The following is a 21581-nucleotide window of genomic DNA, read 5'->3' as shown; positions in this document are numbered from 1 at the left end:
CGTATTTCAGTGTAAGAAATGCTTTAACCACAAGGCGACAGCATGCATGTCGTCTACCGTTAAAGGAGGCAATGTAAAAAAACTGAATGATTATACACTTGTTGAGTCATCCGGGACATTTCGGCACTGGGTGTGTTTTATACTGCTCAAAAGATTTAGAGGAACAACTGATTATGTCCAGCCTGACATATGAACTATAGTAATATTAAAGATTCGGCTGATCTCAGTGGTCGTATACTTTCACATTGACCTTATTCAGTTTCATTTCCAAGAGTAGGTCAGCAACCCATACTTGCCACAAAAGGCTACCATGCTTGTCGTAAGAGGCGACTAAATGGATCGGGTGGTAATGCTGACTGACTTAGTTGACACATGTCATCGGTTCCCATTTGCGTAGATGGATGCTCATACTGTTGATCACTGGATTGTGTGGTCCATACAAAGTTATTTACAGACCGCCGCCACATAGCTGGACTATTGCTGAGTGCGGCGTAAACCTAAACTCACTTACACTATTGTCAGTGTAGTAATGAAGATCGTGATCAAAATTCATATACCAAGAAATACACCACTGTTTGTCAGCCCCATACAGCACACATATACATTGGTAACTCGTATGGAACGACATCGTGTACATACTTGACGATATATTGATTTCACATCACAGTCAAGGCAACTTGCAGTTCATTGCATCGTTATTGGTCTTTAAAAAACCAAAACACTTATATATTACAGCAGTGCACGAAAGGTTTGCAGCAGTGGTTCAGTTACATAGCTTGTTTACATGTGAAACAATCACCAGTTCTTCCCCAGGGGCACATGTTTCAAATTATTCCGAATAGATTCCACCATCTCCTGAATAATTAAGATTTTTTTTTTTAAAATGTCTCTTGATTGAGAGCTGTTATGTTATAGCTTCAGTACATGCATTTACTGAACTTGCTTTTCATAAAATTACAGTGGAAGCTGTCAAAACCGGCACCTGCCCAATCCGGCAAGTTGTCAACACTGGAGTAAAATCTCAGTCCACTCCGTGCCTTGTACATATATCGTCAGATCTTCAATCCAGCACATTGTCTCAACCGGATTATTTCTTCAGTCGCAATGGGTGCCGGTTGAGACAACTTTCACTGTACATACAGTGTTATGTAGAAAAACAAAATATCAGCGCTCAATCATGAGTGAGTGAGTGGGTATTGATTCAACGCCGTTTCTCAATAGCATCTTAAAGTACTAAAAATGTTTCTCATAGTTATTAGATAGTTAAAGTTTTTTAGATTTTTAAAGTTTGTTGGTACGGATTTGAAGACAGAAAGGAAGTATCGGTGGGTTCATTCGCCGCTGCAACTGTATGGCGGATGTCTGTAAATAATCGGGTATGAACCAGACATTCCAGTGATTGATATCATGCGCAACAATCGGGAAATTTGGATACGATCACATGTGTTCACCAAGTCAGAGTGTCTGAGTATCAGATCGCGCTAGTCATGTCTTACGACATGCATAGGTTGCTGAAAACTATTCTGACGCGAAGGAACCTCACGGGTAGTGACTTCAGTATAACGTAGACTAACAGCTTGTCTCTGAAATGAACATATTTTACTGAAAAAAACGTTCATAGTGAAAAAGAGATAATGAAATGGAGCCCTGAGACTTTCTTCATTCCTGAAGCTATGGAAATCTAGACATGCCACATTTTCTAGACTTGCGTGGGCTTTCACGGATATATATACTTCAGGGTCTTAACGCTTTGGTAAATGGTGCGACACGCCTAATACATGATGAGGATTCGAACCCACAATAAGTAACCCACAGTGCGGTAAGGGACAAGTCTTTCCATGACCTCTGAGAGACGAAGACCATGGGAGACTAATGCTTAGTCTGTGAATATATATCATTTTGATAGTAGCAAACTAAACCATATAAACTGAAAAGGAGCCAAATTTTGAACGTTGTATGAAACAATAAACCCAACATGTTTCATTCACTGCTGGAAGGAGACTGACTCGGGAGAATATTTTCACTGCTTTTAGCAATGCCCCTTCAATGTCACTGATGGGAGGTCTGAAAGTGTACCTTCGGCGCGACAAGCGAACGCTGTAACCACTAAACTACCTAAGCCTCAAACCAAGTGAAAATCCGTTTATATGTCTTCAAATGTTAATGATCATTGAAACAAGGGGTGTTGTCTCTTATATAATCTGCCTATACGAAAGTAAACACTGGCATCAACAGTCTTCACAGTATGTCAGTAATCATTGTCTTCACCTAGCCATGTAATTAAGCTAACGCCAGTCCTCAAAGACAACATACGTTGCTATAGCATCCATAATGTTTTGTATAGGTTACTTCTATCACTGACACAATACGAATGTGAATCCGAAGACAGCGAGTCGTCCATTCCAAGGATTCGTCTTCAAGTCACGTCTCTCTATTATAGACACAAAACCTCTCGTCTGCAAGCACATTTTCCACCAGCATGTTAATCAACATCGCAAACAACTTAAACAACTTGTTCCGAAACCCTTTATATCGAATCCAGGTGTTATTAGGCTTTGGGCGGAGTTTTATTGTCCGTGTTTGGCCCCCAATAACAGTCCTGTCACAAAACAGACAAGAAGGGATTCTGAGTACCTATGTATTTGAATAGCAAAGTGATATGGCCAGCAATAATTGTACAAGAGACTCGGTACTGACTGGGCAACGAGACAGTTGGTTAAATCGGTAGATATTTTTAATGATTTCTAAAACAATCTAACGCTTTCAAAATGACTACTTTTTTCCCCAGGGAAAGTCTTGTAAAATGTCGAATGTAACCGTTGGCGCCATTCAATTCAAGCCCGATGCCCCTCTGTCAAACAGAATCGTTATTACGTCGCTTGATTCAACTGTCCACACTCCCCGCACGTCGTTGAACCTTTAGGACCTATTTTAAGAAGATGGCAGAACTCGGGCCTTACCAGGAAACCATTTCACTAACAATAAACATACTAGCTCAAGGAGTACGCTTGCATGACAATGGGTCGTGAAATTAGAAACGTGGAAAGGTAAGGCTTTAGGCCGATTGTAACAATGTCCTCGCAATATCACAGCGGGCTTGACACATTGTACCCATGTAGGTAATCGAATCTGGTTCTTCTGCGTGACGAGCGGACTCCGAAAGCATAAGGTACCAGTATCAGATCGCGCTAGTCATGTCTTACGACAAGCATAGGTTGCTGAAAACTATTCTAACCCGAAGGAGTGAATTCGGTATAACGTAGACTAACAGCTAGTTTCTGAAATGAACATATTTTACTGAAAAAACGTTCATAGTGAAAAAAAGATAATGAAATGGAGCCCTGAGACTTTCTTCATTCCTGCAGCTATGGAAATCTAGACTTGCCACATTGTCTAGACTTCCGTGGACTTTCTTGGATAAACCAGAAGGTAACTCGATAACCCCCGATATTTATAAAAAGAAGAAAAACAGACACAATGGAGAAGATTTACATGTTTAAATGCATTAAGTATGTAAGAAAATGAATCTTATCGTTACAGCAAAAACTCTTATAGAGGGCACGTCAGGATTTTAACGACGTAACGATTGACTGCCACGGTATACAACAGCAAGTACTTGCCAGGCCACGCAAGTAACAACCGATATTCATACACGTCAGTGAGGGACAGATGTTACCATTGGCATCGATAGTCTTCACCCGGCGACACATGTTATCATTGACGTCCATAGCCATCCCCTGGTGACAGATGCTACTACCGACATGCATAGTCAGCACCTGGTGACAGATGCTACTACCGACATGCATAGTCAGCACCTGGTGACAGATGCTACTACCGACATGCATAGTCAGCACCTGGTGACAGATGCTACTACCGACATGCATAGTCATCCCCTGGTGACAGATGCTACTACCGACATGCATAGTCATCCCCTGGTGACAGATGCTACTACCGACATGCATAGTCAGCACCTGGTGACTGATGCTACTACCGACATGCATAGTCAGCACCTGGTGACAGATGCTACTACCGACATGCATAGTCATCCCCTGGTGACAGATGCTACTACCGACATGCATAGTCATCCCCTGGTGACAGATGCTACTACCGACATGCATAGTCATCCCCTGGTGACAGATGCTACTACCGACATGCATAGTCATCCCCTGGTGACAGATGCTACTACCGACATGCATAGTCAGCACCTGGTGACAGATGCTACTACCGACATGCATAGTCAGCACCTGGTGACAGATGCTACTACCGACATGCATAGTCAGCACCTGGTGACAGATGCTACTCCCGACATGCATAGTCAGCACCTGGTGACAGATGTTAGCACTGACGTCCATAGTCTTCACCTGGTATGAGATGTTACCATTGTCGTCCATGGGCATCACCTGGTGACAGATGCTACTACCGACATGCATAGTCATCCCCTGGTGACAGATGCTACTACCGACATGCATAGTCATCCCCTGGTGACAGATGCTACTACCGACATGCATAGTCATCCCCTGGTGACAGATGCTACTACCGACATGCATAGTCATCCCCTGGTGACAGATGCTACTACCGACATGCATAGTCATCCCCTGGTGACAGATGCTACTACCGACATGCATAGTCATCCCCTGGTGACAGATGCTACTACCGACATGCATAGTCAGCACCTGGTGACAGATGCTACTACCGACATGCATAGTCAGCACCTGGTGACAGATGCTACTACCGACATGCATAGTCATCCCCTGGTGACAGATGCTACTACCGACATGCGTAGTCATCCCCTGGTGACAGATGCTACTACCGACATGCATAGTCAGCACCTGGTGACAGATGTTAGCACTGACGTCCATAGTCTTCACCTGGTATGAGATGTTACCATTGACATCCACAACCTTCACCTGTTGACAGATGTTACAATTAACCTATGCGTCCAATATTTAACATATATGAGATGTTGATTTGTATGTAAGGATTCTGGTCAAGGGATTATCATGTAATCACCGCTGGAAATGGTTGTTCCGTTTCCTATTTTCTGATCATGTCCACTGTCTCATGAGACCTTGTATTCACTGAATGCACTCGTACACTAATCTATGGATCCAAGCCAGTGGTTGTAGCAATCTCGGGTTACCTGCCCTTGATTTCTGACTGCCAATTGGCCGGAGTCCAACCCTCCTTAAAATAGGAATAGTTTCTCGTGTGCGACATAGGTAAACGCAATACCAGGTGGCTAAAGAGTGGTTGATTGGAATACAACTGTGGTGCGTGTGGTCCCAGTAGAGCAGAACATGTTTACAATCCTTGAGAACACCTGGTGTCATCGCCGATTGCCTTCCCTGCCTGGTAGAGTTTGTATTGTCGGGTTATCGTGGCAGTAATTGGGACTTATTACCGGTTTAACGACATGTGGTGCCAATACGCCCGGTGGAGTATGTAAGAGAGCGACTTTAGCAATACTAGTATTTGAGCAATATCACCGGGGGATCGAAAGGGTCTTTGGCGAGTCGAGGGAACGTTCCAAGGAGCTGTTTTATTTATGTCGTGTGTGTGTGTGTGTGTGCATGCGTGCGCTTGTGTGTGAGAGAGAGACAGACAGAGAGAGTGAAGGAGGGCAGGGATAGTATGTTTACGTGAAGCATGCAATATATGAATGATCCTATATCCCGTCCCCTCCCTCTTTCGCCATTATAGATGGAACGTTAATGAGTGAGGCGTCAATCAGTAAAACGAAAATATCGTTTTCTATTCTTCATCTAGAAGGGTTTATAGATACCTTCTAATATTCACATTAATACACATATTATTCCCTGTGCATAAGGGACGGTGGGGTAGCCACGTGGTTAAAGCCTTCACAAATCCACTGAAGACCCGTGTTCTATTCCCCACACAGGTGTCCTATACTGGGATATTGCTAAAAGCGGAGTAAAACTAAACTCACTCACTCAACCACTCACTGCATATTCCCCGCACACTTCAAATATAGTTCGGCTACTGGTTTGCCAATACCAACATTTTCTATTATGCATGCATGCAAATTCTGCAATCATCATTTGACACTGCATATTTTCGACAACAATGTCACTATAAAAAACGTTATCATTTATGCACAATCACTCATTCTAAGACCCCGGCTTGTAACCGCAAAATTACATTTGTGTCAATATTGTTTTGTTGAAGTCTCATACTTTGAACGGCCATACCTTCACTTATACTGATACAGTTTTCTACATGCCATTTCACTGATTTACCCATTTTTTCTCAATAATCATGTGAGGTAGCCTTGTGGTTAAGGCGATCGCTTTTCACGCCGAAGACCTGGGTTCGATTGCCCACGTGGGTACAATGTGTGAAGCCCATTTCAGGCGTCTGCCGATGTGATTGCTAGAATACTGCAACTAGCGGCGTAAAACTAAACTCACTCATTTGAAAAACAGTGCCAGCTATGATTATTATTACAATCTAATTATAATTAGATCACAGTTTGAAAGTTCTTCAGAAACACATGCTCGAAGGCATACTACTGATATGGTGCATTCAATCAAAAATCTTGGAGTAATGGACAAACGCCCTTGTCCCCGCCATTCTCTCAAACGAACATGTTTTCAGTGCAGGCAAATTGCTTGACCCTCAGGTTGCCATTTCCCGTTAGTCGTCCTCCCCATATGGCATGTCGATAAACCTTCACAAACCAGTAAAATAAATTCACCCCCAATTAGCCATATGAACACGCTACCGACAAACAAACCAACCTCAAAGTTTAGGTTTGCATCATCATCAATATGGCGACCAGTCCCATTCATTACGATACAATTTGCAAGAAATGCAGCACCGAGAAATGCATCACCGAAAAACTTGATTGACATGAAAAGGAAACCTTCAAACATCATTTTGATGGAAAGAATGCCCATACAAATGGAAAAGACATAAATCACTTCCTCATCTGTAAGAAATGTCTGCAACAAGCAGGTTTGATTGCTCGGTAAATGAAACAGCTTCATGACAAAACAGGGCAGTTAAAATGCGAATATATTTTGTCGAAATGCGACTCCTTGCAATGGAGAGTATGGCGAGCGGTATGATACTGGTATAGAGGTACAGATATCCCACTCGTCGGAACGCGCCGCTGTTCGCTTACAGAGATACGTCCCTTTGGTTTTCCACAAACCTATGATTTTGGTTCCAAAGACAGGCCGATTGTTTCATTGTTTTGACGTCAGCGAATGACGTCAGTTCACTGGCTTCACCAAAGTTCTCGACATCTGAAACCTGCATCAGTTTTCCTCCTCACCAATATAACACGCAGTGGTATGACTGGAATATTCACGCATCACCCATTTACGTAACCTATTCGGTTTGTCCCGAAGTAACACGAGTGGGTTACGAATGTGGAATACTGTTCAAATGGGAAACAAACTCACTCATATAAACAACATTTACAGACATACATTTTTACTCATTCAAACTCAACTTGGATTTCTCCTTGACACAGTTGTTTATCAATGATGCTGGAGATTTAACGGGCGTTTCCGGTGGGCTCGTGCATCAGTTCACAATTTTCAAACGAAGGGGCAAGGAATGGCCCAGAAACGTCATCCACCTGGCGAATGGGCAAGGAATAGACCAGAAACATCGTGAAAGCAATAAAGAAGTTGGCATCCATAAGATTTTGTCGTATATTAAATTCTCAAACAGTTCATCACACTCTTAATCTAATCTAGTCATTAAGAAAATGTCATTATTTCTGTTTTTTTCGTAGGCGAAAAGAAGTCTCAGGCACCAACCTACATGTACAGCGAAATGGCGACCGAGTCAATGGCGCGTCGGCAAACAGTAATAGGGCGTCCCTCCAACGACGTAAGGACAAATGGGAAGGGGTGTGGGGAACAAAGATACACTTAGCCTCGCCTCCCCCAAGTCTGACAGGTGACACATGGCCATTATCCTTGCAGGGTAGCCCATCCCATGATGCCCATATTTGGTAGTCAGATGTGTCGCTTCTGTGTTTTGAAACGTAATGATGTTGTGTTGCGTAGATGAGGCATGCTGTAAGCACATTTATTTATTTATTTATTTATTTATTTATTTATTTATTTATTTATTGTTGACTGATATGCATATATACCATTTTCTTACCTCATATAAATGTCGTTTTCTGATTGGACAAGCTCTTATTTTCAATGTACCCCACTTACAAGCGAGGTACATTGCAATGAACCGCGTGGCAAACGGCAATTCATTCGGTAGATCGTGGTAGTACTTCTTCACTTCGAATAACATTGAATCACGCATGATGCACGGAAATTACCGATGTTTTGCGAATGCAAATCGATGGAAGGGAGATAATTATCGTCTGCAAAAAAAACTAGCGTTGACTACGAAATGATTTCCCTCGCATACCAATCAATAGTTTTTTATAAAATGTTCAAATGTAGTCCCTGTGAATATTAAGAAGGGTGTTTTAAATAAACAATGACTAAATGTGGAGTCTATAATATCCTTTTAATGTAGACCTCAAGACACATTGGACAAGAATAATATGCAGAAAATAACTACCTAGATCTACAATGTATATAACACCATAGTTGTACATAGTCCTACAATGTCTTCAAAATAGACAAATATGCTTCCATGAATACCAGATTATTACAAACGTAAACCTGAAATCCAAGATTTACACTCAATCTGAAATTAAATATTGAACTCTCCCATGTGGGAACAATACTCTCCAAATAATGTAAACAGTTCTTTAGACCTGTTATGCTCGAAATAATATTAGCAGAAAAGTATATTAACATTGCCATAATGATAAATCACTGCAATGTGCCTAAATAACAACTGATAAAGCATATACCCTAATACAAAAATGGACTCTTCCAGAAGTTACTTAAATTCGAACACTATAGTCATGTCACAGCGCAGAAATTTGTATACAAAGTAGTTGTTTAAAGACCCGTGAATAATGCCTCTAACGTTTAAACAGGCCTTTCCATCATAAACAATGCCTACACAGAACAAATTGCCAACGCAATATCCACGCCGAAATAAAATGGAATCTTCCAAAGCGTGCACGCGAAGACATTCGAAAAGAGAAATTCAGTATTCCATAAGTTGCAAGAATTAATGAAATAGTAGTCATTAAACCATATTGCGAACATTTTGCCACTGTATAATTTCGTACCTGAATAGTGATTTCTCCGCAAGGAAAAGTTGAGCCAAAATGCACCCTCTGTGTGACCATGTTCCTCTTCTGATATGTGTTCTGTGAGCGCATCGCAAGGTACCTAAAACACTAGTTTATGAGGGGAGATAATTTGCAATCAATAATGTCTAATGATGCAAACCACCAAGCAAAGCAAAGAAGTTTCTACAGTTCTAGAAAATCCATAACATATTTTGTTACTAGTTTCAAATGAAAGTGCCACCAAATAAAATAACTCTGAGCTAGTTTACCCCTCTGCTATACATGTATAAACACTATGAATCCATGATACATACCCGTGATACACAAAGAGTGTACATGTATACGTCTCAAAGCTCAGTAATCATAATAATATTCAGATTCCTTATGTTTCACAACAACTGTTTAAACAATAGCTACAAAATAATACAAGTTCCATGAAGTCCTCTTTCTGGGAATAGAAAGATATGTCTGTCAGCTACAAATTACTGATCTCATAATATATCACCACACTCCCTTACAGTGATTTTCTTGATAATGATAAGCATAAATTATGGGTGAATGCATTTCTAACATACAGGTAACATACATTGTCAGTAATCTTCTGGTGCACAGATTCCATGAATATCAGTGAGTGAGTGAGTGAGTTGAGTTTTACGCTGCACTCAGCTATATAGCGGCAGTCTGTAAATAATCGAATCTGGATCCAGTGATCAACAGCATGAGCATCGATTTGTACAATTGGGAACCGATGATCTGTGTTTTGACCACGTCTGAGAGTGACCACCCGATCCCGTTAGTCGCCTCGTACGACAAGCATAGTCGCCTTTTTTGGCAAGCATGGGTTGCTGAAGACCTATTCTACTCCGGAATCTTCACGGGTCCCGTAAATTTCGGAACAAAGGGGAATTACACCGCGGCGATTTTACTAAGACAATACTCGATACAAGATTCGAACCGTTTGATTCACACAGGTTGCTGAAGTTTACGATCCGATACCCATGCTTCAAATAGGTCAAACTTAACATTGAGGTGTTCGGTAAGATAAATACGTTGTTCACTGGTCACGAGGTGGGCATGGCTTGATGTACCCTCGATGTTTGCTGATGTTTATGCAGTTCTACCCATTTTTTATGAAAATACATATGGGCAGATGTCCAAGGCATAGCAAACATCAGCAGTTGTGGAGTCGCTACTGGCTCAACGTACCTACCGCGGTTATGCCTGGAATTAAAATGCATAACGATATATATCTCAAGCTATGAGCTGAGTATCGTAAAGGGTTTTAGTGAGTGAGTGAGTGTTTGAGTGAGTATGGTTTTATGCAACGTTTAGCAATATTCCAGCAATATCACGACGGGGGACAGATATGGCCGTCACACATTGTAAACATGTGTGGAATCGAACCGGGGTCTTCGGCGTGACGAGCGATCATTTTAACCACTAGGCTACCCTACCACCCCTTAAAAAGTGCTTAATATGATGCTAATACATTTGAGTGAGTGAGTGAGTGAGTAAAATTATTGTTTTACATCGCTTCTAGTCCTAGCGAAGCCGTTTCCAGCGTGGGGAACAGAGATCATTGTACCCATGTGGAGAATAGAACTGTTGTCTTTGGCATGGTGATCGAAAACTTTACCACGAGGCTACCCATGATACACTGACTGAGTCAGCGATAGCGTTCTAGCTCGACATATGCAAATAAGAAACATGTTGATATTAACAGATACCGGCATTATGTAAACACAGTAGATGGCACAAGTGACCAGATAGTCCAGAATGCAGCTATTCGCAGCGCATAATAGTGCCTCCTAGATACTCCAGGATCCGATAAATATGGTTCGAATTTTGCTTCGTCTTGATTTCTCTTCTAAGTTTTGCTGCACAATACCTGGGTGAGGAACCTTCATAACGCAGTAAACCTCACCTAATTTCACAGGGTTTACTATTCACTCATATTTAGCTGGCAACCCACGATGTAACTAAAATACTGATAAAAGCTGTGTTAAACTCACTCACTCACTCAATCAATCACTCAATCACTCACTCAGATATGCCATGTCCACCTCGCCAAGTTTATCCCGTTATCAGAACATTCCTTCAGTTTATGAATGTTGGAATTGTAGACACGTGTAAGCATGGCTTTTTTGTGTCGTCCTCAATGGGAACATATGTGTGTTTATTCGTTTGGGTTCGCTTTCTTTTATTTTTCTTTGTTTGTTCGACTGTCTGTTGAAACGTCACACCAGTCAACTTTGACGGTAGTCAATCAATAAACGAGTCTGGACCAAACAATCCGGTGATCAACAACATGGACATCATCTATCCAAATGGGATAAGATGATATGTATCAACGAGTTCGGCCATTCGATTCCGTTAGTCGCCACGATCAATTCTAACCCGGATAGTTTGACGGGTATAGATGTGGTTGAAGATGTTGTGTTACAAACAGGGATGTTTGTTATCAAACAGTTCAGTCTTCACTTCAACAACTATTAAATTATTAAGATTTTTAATTAAAAAACATTAATTTGCTAGATTTTTTTTGCATTGGATTCAGACGCATCCGACGTTCATCATTGTTCAAAACGTCCGAGGCGACACTCCCTTGAGATTGAAAAAATCAGAAATTGATTTATCTCCGAAACTGTTTTTCTTGTCAACGTTTCTAAGAGATAAGTGGAACTTTCTTAACAGAGTAATGTCAACATCTGTCATTGCAAACTGCAAGAAAATGGATAAAAAATATTAACGTTGAAATTTATTGACTTTGTACGTTCTTTGTTTGTAAACGTGGCATCAGGGATGTGCAAAACATGTCCAGGTGCCAAGGTGTTAGGCGTGTTAACTAAACAATTTACACCAATTTCGTCACTTTCTCGAAGTGTGTGTTTTTATTTCTGAATTCACGGCAAACCAACACGACGTTATCCACGAGACGAATTGGTTTCAAGCTAACCATGCTTCTAAGGGGTGACAGGATCGGGTAATCAGACCAGCTGACTCAGCTAATGCGTGTCGCGATATCACACTTGTGCACCTCGATGCTCACAAATTCAATCACTTGATTGTCAGGTCCAGATTTGATTGTTTACAAACCGCCGCTGTGAAGTTGTAATATTGGCGATTGAGACCTAGAACAACAAACAAAACCCAGTTTAATCCAAAATATCACAACAAACTTTTCTGAGTGTCTGCAATATCTCATAGTTAACATGGTTCTTTTATCCTGAACCTTGGCAATATGGACGGCTTTAGTAGCACTGTCCGCATTAGCAGGATCTAACTGTATTGTCTCCTTACCTGTTTCAGGTTGGCTCAACGTCTCTGTGAAACTGAAAGCAAACGAAGCTTTGATGTTTGACATTTTTGACCTTCGACCTTTACACACCAAACCGCCAAATAGAAATGTTCAAGCATAACTATGGAACCTTCTGCGGCAACTTCCTCAACAACTACAACAACAACAACAACTGCAGCAGCAGCAGCAGCAGCAGCAGCAGTAGAGACTAGGTACCGTGAACACTAGAGACGGTTGTTGAACAGCCTCCCTCATAATCCCATCATAACATGGATGAAATCATGAAATGAATTCGTCTCACTTTCCCGAATCTGGGAACCTGCATCAATTATGTTGCAGTGGGTATAAGAATCGGTCGAAAAACCCTTGGATTCGAACTCCAGACACGCGTACATGGATACGGGCTCAAGGTTGCCTTAAACTCTAGGCTATTCGAGACCAGAAACTCTAACCTTCAGAATGGCAAAATATAGGCTTTTGCAAGAGAAATCGATGTATAACTGGAGGCGGGTAACTATATTTTGTGATACAGTGAAGTGGTTATTGAACAGCGAGAAGATTGGTGTCCGTAACTTGATCTCTCATCTCTCCCCGATCTAAAGACAAAGGGGGAACATGAGAATAATAGACATCAACAGTTCTGAGCCATCGGGAGTTGTGGGTTCCACGATATCACTGAACTGCAGTTGATGCGTTGATGCGTTGAAGACAATAAAGCATTCCAGAACGAGGCTGGTGAGAAGACGTGTCACTGTTTATTGCATTATGATGTAATTATGTGATATTTACGCGTCATGGTTAAAGACTGTTCTCAGCACACATTGATCATTGCTCAATGTTCTTTTTCCCATTGATTCAATGTGGCATATCGGTTTCATTTCAAAGCCATATTTTCAAACATCTAACATATTAATCTGGAAATACCTCAGTTATTGTCCACAGAATGTATTCCGTTTACACGGTGCCATTTTTAGCCTGGTCAACAAAGCGATCTTGACCTTACGCCTGTCATAAGTCAGTGTTAAAGTGTGCAAGCTGCGACCGTCTTAATGATTCGATCGCTTACTCCTGTCCCATAAAGCGAACTTAGCTCTACGAAGGTCGTAAGTCAGTATTAACGTGCGTGAGATGCGAGAATTCTAGAGCTACGATCGTTTTCTGGGACAGGGTCCTAGCTCCAGTTCCGTAGAGCGATCTTAGCGTTATGATGCCGTTAGTCATGGTTAACGTATGAGAGAAGCTAGCGTTCTAACGTTTGTGCGTAATGACTGTGGTAAGTCAGTATCAATATAGGAGGTGAGACGTCATGATGCTTCGATCGCTTTGTTGACTGGTCCATGGATGCTACATCGTACAAATCGGCGTATGTACACACTGTACGAATGTCATCTTGAAAGAATTAGACACACATCAGTTGAAGGGCATATTTACCAAAAATTCACGTTGTTTGCCAAACTTATTTAAGAACTGCTCCTATGTAGGCTTTACTGTGTTATCTAACACGACGCCCAGACTGAATGTGTTGTACATTTATAGCGTTTTAGCTGTTATTTTAGGAGGTGTCACGAGTGACATATGTTTAAAGTAATAACACATCGGTGATATACGTCAATTATTTATTTCGTTCCGTATCATTATCTGCTTTCAGATTTCATGTTCACTGACTCAAGAAGTCATGTTTTAGCATCACAGTTACAAAATGTATAGTGCAGTTATGACCGTATATCCTTATAGATTGTGTTGGCTAACTTAAATCTTGAAAGTTAAAGTGGCGACGTAAACTTCAGTGCCTCATTTATAACAAAAACATTTTATTGACAACAAAACTCACTTAAGGAATACAGCCATATGGTCTCACCTTAGGCAAGTGAGTGCTCAACCTTGCTTCTAGTCATCCAGCAGGAAATGGGTACCCGGTGAGATAAATCATGTGACTATTAACCTTCTAGCGCCTCACAGGGAGCTTAGGTTATCAGTGGTAATAATCAGCCTCTTAGCCTGCCCCGCCGTGGTGCGACATTCAGCGCATTACAAATGTCTTTATAACTACTCCTCAGATATACTCGATTTCAAAGGAACCAAACCCATGAAGGTCCCGGGATACAATAGGCCTTCAGCAACCCAGGCTTGCCATAAAAGGCGACTACGCTTGTCGTAAGAGGCAACTAAAGGGGTCGGGTGGTCAGGCTCGCTGACTTGGTTGACACATGTCATCGGTTCCCAACTGCGCAGATCGATGCTCATGTTGTTGATCACTAGATTGTCTGGTCCAGACTCGATTATTTACAGACCGCCGCCATATAGCTGGAATATTGCTGAGTGCGGCGTAAAATTTGAGTCAATCACTCACTCACTCAAAGGGACCAAGTCGATGTGTTATATCAACTTGTATCCATATAGGTTATTGTATTTTTAAGATTTATTTCATCATTTCGTCTGAACGTGAAAGGTCATCGTTCAGGAAAATAAGAATCAGGCTTGTGTGAAGTCCGTTTCAGTCATCACCCAAATGAATATGACAACATCGAAAGATGTCATGTTACTTTATATGAGAATATTAACTGCTACAAGTATGTTTGATACGTTTAAGAGGCTGTGTGCAAATGTAATGTGTTGTAAATCATAGAAGTCATGGCTATCCATCTAATAAAGCATGTTTTGCTGATCGCTCATCATCTGTTAGTTAAAAATCAGCTAGTCATTTTTCGTGTGAAATAATAAACCATATATGGTTGCACATAAATAAAGCATATATTACTGTTGTTTGATGTTTTCTTTAAACTGAAGACGACATATATCTCAAGTCCTGAGTATCGTAAAAGTTCTTAGATAAAAATAAAACTGTTTTAGGCTGTTATTCTGTGTCCCCAAAGTTACACAACTGCAACAGGATACGTCGAAATAACCCGTCCTGGTTTGTTTTTGAGACGACCCCTCTTACCTGTTTCTCTTTATATTTATAGTGAGACTCCATGGTAGCTACATCCTTAATAGTTTCGGCATGAAAGTTATTATTTTTACCACAGCTATCTTTTATGGTGAATCTAAGTCTAATTTCAAAATGGGCTTTTAAAAAGTATCCTTTGTAACATAATATCATCGCACGCTAAGTTGCATAAAGTCATGGTCACATGTCTCCTCAGTAAAGTCACGTTTTTCACGTTTCCTGTCACCTACCACTAGGACTGTGCCGAACTAACTTTAACAGATATTTCACACTTTGGCATATCAACTACGTAATTGTACAGATACACATGAATAAAGTGGGTTTTCTTCTATTTCACTATAAAGAGTTACATAGTGAGCGAGTATGGTTTTACGCTAGTTTTAACAATATTCCAGCAATGTCACTGCTGGGGACACCAGAAATGTATTTCACACATTGTAACCTAGTGGGTAATCGAACCCGGGCTTTAAGCGTGACGAGCGAACACTTTAATGATTCGACTACTCTACAGCCCCATAATTATCTCTCTGATAAGATGACAATACAGCTACGTGGGTGAGTGAGTGAGTGAGTATAGTTTTCCAGCCCCATTCACGCTATATCGCTGTGTTGGAACCTAGAAACGGTACCAAACAGAAGAATCGACCCTTGGCTTCGGCGTGATGATTGAAAGCTTTAACCACGAGGCTAACTCACAGCCCCTCCAACACATCCAAAGCAGCATAATCGTTCCTTGAAAGAAGTGTGCAGCATAATCGTCCCTTGAAAGAAGTGTGCAGCATAATCGTCCCTTGAAAGAAGTGTGCAGCATGATCGTCCCTTGAAAGAAGTGTGTAGCATAATTGTCCCTTGAAAGAAGTGTGCAGCATGATCGTTCCTTGAAAGAAGTGTGCAGCATGATCGTTCCTTGAAAGAAGTGTGCAGCATAATTGTCCCTTGAAAGAAGTGTGCAGCATAATCGTCCCTTGAAAGAAGTGTGCAGCATAATTGCCCCTTGAAAGAAGTGTGCAGCATGATCGTCCCTTGAAAGAAGTGTGCAGCATGATCGTTCCTTAAAAGAAGTGTGCAGCATAATCGTCCCTTGAAAGAAGTGTGCAGCATAATCGTTCCTTGAAAAAAGTGTGCAGCATAATCGTCCCTTGAAAGAAGTGTGCAGCATGATCGTTCCTTGAAAGAAGTGTGCAGCATGATCGTTCCTTGAAAGAAGTGTGAAGCATAATCGTTCCTTGAAAGAAGTGTGAAGCATGATCGTCCCTTGAAAGAAGTGTGCAGCATAATCGTTCCTTGAAAGAAGTGTGCAGCATAATCGTCCCTTGAAAGAAGTGTGCAGCATGATCGTCCCTTGAAAGAAGTGTGCAGCATAATCGTTCCTTGAAAGAAGTGTGCAGCATGATCGTTCCTTGAAAGAAGTGTGCAGCATGATCGTTCCTTGAAAGAAGTGTGCAGCATGATCGTCCCTTGAAAGAAGTGTGCAGCATAATCGTCCCTTGAAAGAAGTGTGAAGCATAATCGTCCCTTGAAAGATGTGTGCAGCATAATCGTTCCTTGAAAGAAGTGTGCAGCATAATCGTCCCTTGAAAGATGTGTGCAGCATAATCGTCCCTTGAAAGAAGTGTGCAGCATGATCGTTCCTTGAAAGAAGTGTGCAGCATGATCGTCCCTTGAAAGAAGTGTGCAGCATAATCGTCCCTTGAAAGAAGTGTGAAGCATAATCGTCCCTTGAAAGAAGTGTGCAGCATAATCGTCCCTTGAAAGAAGTGTGAAGCATAATCGTTCCTTGAAAGAAGTGTGCAGCATAATCGTCCCTTGAAAGAAGTGTGCAGCATGATCGTCCCTTGAAAGAAGTGTGCAGCATAATCGTTCCTTGAAAGAAGTGTGCAGCATGATCGTTCCTTGAAAGAAGTGTGAAGCATAATCGTTCCTTGAAAGAAGTGTGAAGCATGATCGTCCCTTGAAAGAAGTGTGCAGCATAATCGTTCCTTGAAAGAAGTGTGCAGCATAATCGTCCCTTGAAAGAAGTGTGCAGCATGATCGTTCCTTGAAAGACGTGTGCAGCATAATCGTTCCTTGAAAGAAGTGTGCAGCATGATCGTTCCTTGAAAGAAGTGTGCAGCATGATCGTTCCTTGAAAGAAGTGTGCAGCATAATCGTCCCTTGAAAGAAGTGTGCAGCATAATCGTCCCTTGAAAGAAGTGTGAAGCATAATCGTCCCTTGAAAGATGTGTGCAGCATAATCGTCCCTTGAAAGAAGTGTGCAGCATAATCGTTCCTTGAAAGAAGTGTGCAGCATGATCGTCCCTTGAATGAAGTGTGCAGCATAATCGCTCCTTGAAAGAAGTGTACAGCATAATCGTCCCTTGAAAGAAGTGTGCAGCATGATTGCTCCTTGAAAGAATTTTATAAAATGGACTAATGGCGGATTCCAGGGCCACCAAATTGCTTACATTCTGCTAAAAGCGACGTAAACCTGTACACACTCACACTTTATATACACAGGTTCATAGTGTGTTTGTAGCGTACGTGTGCTGACGAGAGAAGTGGGTTTGACATATACACATACCCATTGTGAGTGAGTTTAGTTTCACGCCGGGTTTAGCAATATTCAAAGAACATCACCGCTGGGGACAACAGAATAGGTCTTCACACATTGTACCCTTGTGGGGAATCGACCACGGGCGGACAAACGTTATAATTACTATATTACCCAAGCCCGATGACAAAATGATGTTGTTGCAATTCACGCGAAACTTGACTTACCTTTGCATGTGTGTGTGTGATGAATCATACCGCTAGGACGAACAGAATACGCTCGCGTCTTCGCGAACAGCTTCAAGTAGACTGAATCACACTAAAATGCGTATGATACAATCGCAATCGTATAATTTCTAAGGGTAAAGGTTAAAATCGACTTCTAATATCATGTCAGATCCAACAATTTTCACAAACGTATTATTTCTTCAGAAAAAAACGTAAACACAGAGTTTTTGTAATTATGGAAATGGGCATTCGGCCTTAATCCGTTTACCCTTTTTGATTGTCCAGGAAATTATTAAAGTCTAGAAACAACAGCATGACACGATGTTTGAAAAGGCACCTGATAAGGTATCAGTAGAGAGCGTAGTGATTCGTTCATCCAATCAGTCGACAAAAGTCGCCAACAGCGTTGGTATCATGGACAATATGGATCATGAATGTTAAACAGGGCTCCTGCCATCTTCATGTAATCAGCAAAGTTCTATTCCTAGCAATTCAACGGTGAAAACGTGGCAGGAAATAAATGTTCAATCTTCTCCAAATTGGCACAGGACGACATAATGAACCAGAGGATTCAGAGAATGAGTGTGGTTTAATGCTACTTTGAAGAGGGGTTTATCTTCATCGGCATGTGGAGCGTTTACCATGACACTTGAGTAAAACCAACGGGCACTGATTCGTGATGACAAACAACGAATCAGAAAAAGAGCTAATCGATTTATTTGGACAACAGTCATAGGATCGAGGAACACCGAATTCAGGCAACTCTGAGGCGGTAACAGCAGATTGGACAACAAGGTCTCCTTGCTGCTTATCAAAATATTGAAATTACAGAAAATATTGCAAAATTGTAATCGAATTGTATTAATGATTCAGCAACAATAACGCGAGTTATAAACAATTATAGGAATGGCTTTCCGAACACTCAGTGGTAAAGACGGAAGATCAAGGATCGACTCCAAAAGTGAAGACCAACTGTGGTGACACTTCTAGTGATAAAACAGACATCTTTCTGTATGCTTCGTGAAACAATCCTCAATGATTCATCTATGCAAACTAAGTAAACTTTGGTGAATCCATGGGTGTATCTGACTGACGTACATCGTGAACGAGTGAGATGTACAAGTCATTCCTGAATAATCAGTGAATCCCCACGTACTGCAATGGCTTCGTACCAGATTCGTTTCATGAGCCAGGTACCCTGAGCGAGTGAGTCTGGTTGGGTATGGAAGTCAGAAGTCAGTTACTTTGTTTTGCAATGTTCCTGCAATTTCACTGCGGGGTACACCAGAAATGGGCTTCACACATTGTATTCATATGGAGAATCGAACCCGGGTCTTCGTTGTGGCGAGCTAACCACAAGGCTACCCCAACGTCCCCTCTTAGCAAAGACTTCAGTAAAAATACACAGCAAACGAGCTCATCCGTTTCCAAACATTGGCTTCGAGTACTCATTCCCCATGCGTTGCCTGATCACTCCTGTGTAATGGATAACAACTGAGTGAGTATGATTTTGCGCCGCTTGTAGCGATATCCTAGCAATATTACAGCGGGGACACCAGAAATGGACTTCACACATTTTACCCATGTGAGGAAATGGTGTAATGAATAGAGCGTCTGCGCGGAAAACGAGTAGTCTGTGGTTCGATCCCCGACGTTATGTTGACGAAATGTGACGTTAACGGTTCCAACACCCCACGAAGCTCGATGTGAAGGTCATAAATGGACTGGAACGGGCTGAAGAAGTGAAATATGTCTGAGCTGGGTATTCATGTTGAAGTGTAGCATGACAGAAAGCGGTCACTTTAAACTGACGTTGAACAAGACGCCATTAGCGTTACGTTATACGTAACAAGACGCCATTAGCGTTACGTTATACGTAACAAGACGGCATTAGCGCTACGTTATACGTAACAAGACGCCATTAGCACTACGTTATACGTAACAAGACGCCATTAGCGTTACGTTATACGTAACCATCATAAATTAACACGAACTGACGATGACAGTCGCGAAGCTGTTGCAATGTCGTCTAAACAGAAGAACAAGCAACGTGTCAACGCGCAGTGACGCTATCAGACTAAAACATATATACTCTTGATAAACTCCATTTAAATTAAAAAACTAGTCAAAGTTAGATGGGAGATCCAGAACAGAGGAACATCTAGCTTCATTTAGAGCTGTTCCATTGAGGAAAGGTCTGTGCGGAAGGTAAGATGGTGTGGTTCACAGACTATGAGACGAACAATTACGCTATATCTTGTACGTGACCATTTTACCTCATGTGATTGCTGGCGAAGAAAGGAAACTGTGCTGAAATGACCATAAGTGGATTGATCTGACCGGGGGTCAGGGTAGTCCAGTCAAACCAATTTCCTAAGGTCAGAAGTTAGTACCGTGTTAACATCCCACAATCGTCACCAGATCCTCGTGGGAAATTCTCACTGTGAAGCTACGTTCGTCGGAGTTTCTGAAATGGGAACGGTGTTCTTATATCGGAAGCTGATTGAAATAGACCGGATACCAACGTTAATTGCCAAGAATAACAAGGAACGCCCAACATCAGGATATAATTTGTCAGTGGGTGTAGCTCCAGTGCAGCAGAGCTCGATATAAAATGCTGATATAAAAGGTATTTTCTTTACTTTGTTTGGACATATTATTTATCGAATGTCTCATTTGTGGCCGGGTAAAATATCACGATTAAACCTTGCTGGGATACGAATCGTTGTATTTCCCATTTCCCATAGGGAAATACAATAAAATACGAAGACTTAAACTGCATTGCATATGAGATAAAGTCCGTTGGTTATAACAGAGTATTACAAAGATGAAGTGAGTGAGTTGAGGAGTTGGTGATTTTGTTTCCAGCATTTTACGTATCCATGCTGTACAACTGTTCAGACCATGCTGCTGTGTACAACTGTTCGGACCAAGCAGCTGTCTACAACTGTTCAGACCGTGCAACTGTGTAGAACTGATCAGACCATGCAGATGTGTACAACTGATCAGACCATGCAGCTGTGTACAACATTTCAGACCATGCAGCTGTATACAACTGTTCAGACCATGCTGCTGTGTACAACTGTTCAGACCATGCAGCTGTGTACAACTGATCAGACCATACAGCTGTGTACAACTGTTCAGACCATGCAGCTGTGTACAACTGATCAGTCCATCTGCTGAGTAGAACTGATCAGTCAGTGCTACATTGTAAAACTGTTCAGACCATCTGCGTTTAGAACTGTTCAGATCATGCTGCTGTTTACAGCTGTCAGATGATGATGCTGTCTAAACAATGTTCAGACCTGCTGCTGTGTAGAGCTGTTTAGACCATTTGCTCTTTAGAACTGTTCAGATCATACTATTGTGTAGAACTGATCAGTCCATGC

The 21581-nt window shown here is 41.6% G+C and overlaps 2 protein-coding genes across 2 annotated transcripts in view; both read left to right on the top strand.

Moving 5' to 3' along the window:
• The window catches only part of LOC137258520 (thyrotropin-releasing hormone receptor-like), a 66279-nt gene extending 53232 nt beyond the window's left edge, over positions 1-13047 (top strand). The window contains exon 3 of the mRNA XM_067796223.1: positions 12500-13047. Within this exon, the coding sequence (XP_067652324.1) occupies positions 12500-12609 (110 nt within the window). The 3' untranslated portion in view covers positions 12610-13047. The remainder of the gene's footprint in view (positions 1-12499) is intronic.
• LOC137258516 (sorting nexin-16-like) overlaps positions 1-21581 on the top strand; it is a 252850-nt gene that overhangs the window by 111601 nt on the left and 119668 nt on the right. The gene's annotated exons all lie outside the window — the stretch shown is intronic.

Source organism: Haliotis asinina, chromosome 12 (genome assembly GCF_037392515.1).
Source record: "Haliotis asinina isolate JCU_RB_2024 chromosome 12, JCU_Hal_asi_v2, whole genome shotgun sequence".
NCBI lineage: Eukaryota > Metazoa > Mollusca > Gastropoda > Lepetellida > Haliotidae > Haliotis > Haliotis asinina.
The sequence above is the reverse complement of the archived record's forward strand: the minus strand, read 5'-3'. Positions and strand labels throughout refer to the sequence as shown.